At 15.2% G+C, this 1,218-nt stretch overlaps 1 protein-coding gene across 1 annotated transcript in view; it reads left to right on the top strand.

Annotated features, from left to right (window-relative positions):
• The first annotated feature begins 228 nt into the window (after positions 1-228).
• The window catches only part of LOC102671334 (DNA replication complex GINS protein PSF3), a 6,878-nt gene continuing 5,888 nt past the window's right edge, over positions 229-1,218 (top strand). The window contains exon 1 of the mRNA XM_031514250.1: positions 229-422. Coding sequence (XP_031370110.1) covers positions 302-422 — 121 coding nt within the window. The 5' untranslated portion in view covers positions 229-301. The remainder of the gene's footprint in view (positions 423-1,218) is intronic.

Raw genomic sequence — 1,218 nt, forward strand, 5'->3', positions numbered from 1 at the left:
TAAATATATTATATAATAAATATATTATAAAAACAATTAATTAACATTTTTAAGTACAATAAAATTCAAATTTATTAAAAATATAAAAAAATTATTTCAATAAAAGAGAAATCGATTATATAGAATTTAAAAAAATATATATTTTTATATTTAAATATAATTATAATAATAGAAATCTTTTATTTTTCCCTAAGTCCCTATGCAAAATCAGTGATTTTTAGAATAAATTATTGGCTATATTGAATATATTTAAATTTTAGATAATTTCATTGTTTACGCTTGTATTTGTTATTTTTATAAAATGGCATATTGTCAAAGTTATACACCGAATTATTTTGCATTAAATGATATTTTATCTACTGAAGAACGGGTATCTTGTAAAATTGAAATACAGATGCTTGGTTTAGGTAATTATTTATATATCATTACATTTTCTATTGAGGTTAAGTTATCTATTAATTTAATATTTAATTTTCCTTTAATATTTGTTTCTATTTTGCTTTTTTTTTTTGCCAATTTATTATTTGTTATAAATTGTAAATTATATTTCTATTTAATTATTTTTTATTTAACATATAGTTATTCATAATGAAATTATACATATTATAGTGTATTACAAATATATTGACAGAATTCTTAGCTAAGCTTAATAAGATAAGAATATTAACAAAAATTTATTTATCAAGTTTTATTTTAATATATTTTTATAAATAATAAAATATGAAAACATCATGTTAAAATTATTTTTCGTTACAAAACATGAAAATAATTAATTTTATATTCAAAATCATTTAACAAAAATATTCTTGTTATTATCTGAAAAGATACATTAAATTGTCCATTTGTTTGAAGTTTTCAATATTATAGCATAGCATTCACTTATATGATGAATGTTGCAAAGAAAAATTTTATAAAAATAAATATAACTATATAATAATAAACAAAATATGGTTACAATGAGTAATAATGAATTTATATTTCATTACTTAAACACTAGAATAATTATATAATAATATAATAATTAATAATAATTATATAATAATAAACACTATAATAAAAATATTATAAAAAATATATAACAATATTTTTAAAACTCTATTGAAACATATTAATTTAGTAAAATAAATGAAACTAATATTATTAGAAATAATACAATGAATTATTAAGAGAAAGAATTTTTTATTCAATGCCACTTGGATAAAAATAGATTTATAAATT

Source organism: Apis dorsata, unplaced genomic scaffold (genome assembly GCF_000469605.1).
Source record: "Apis dorsata unplaced genomic scaffold, Apis dorsata 1.3 scaffold_943, whole genome shotgun sequence".
In the NCBI taxonomy this organism is placed as follows: domain Eukaryota; kingdom Metazoa; phylum Arthropoda; class Insecta; order Hymenoptera; family Apidae; genus Apis; species Apis dorsata.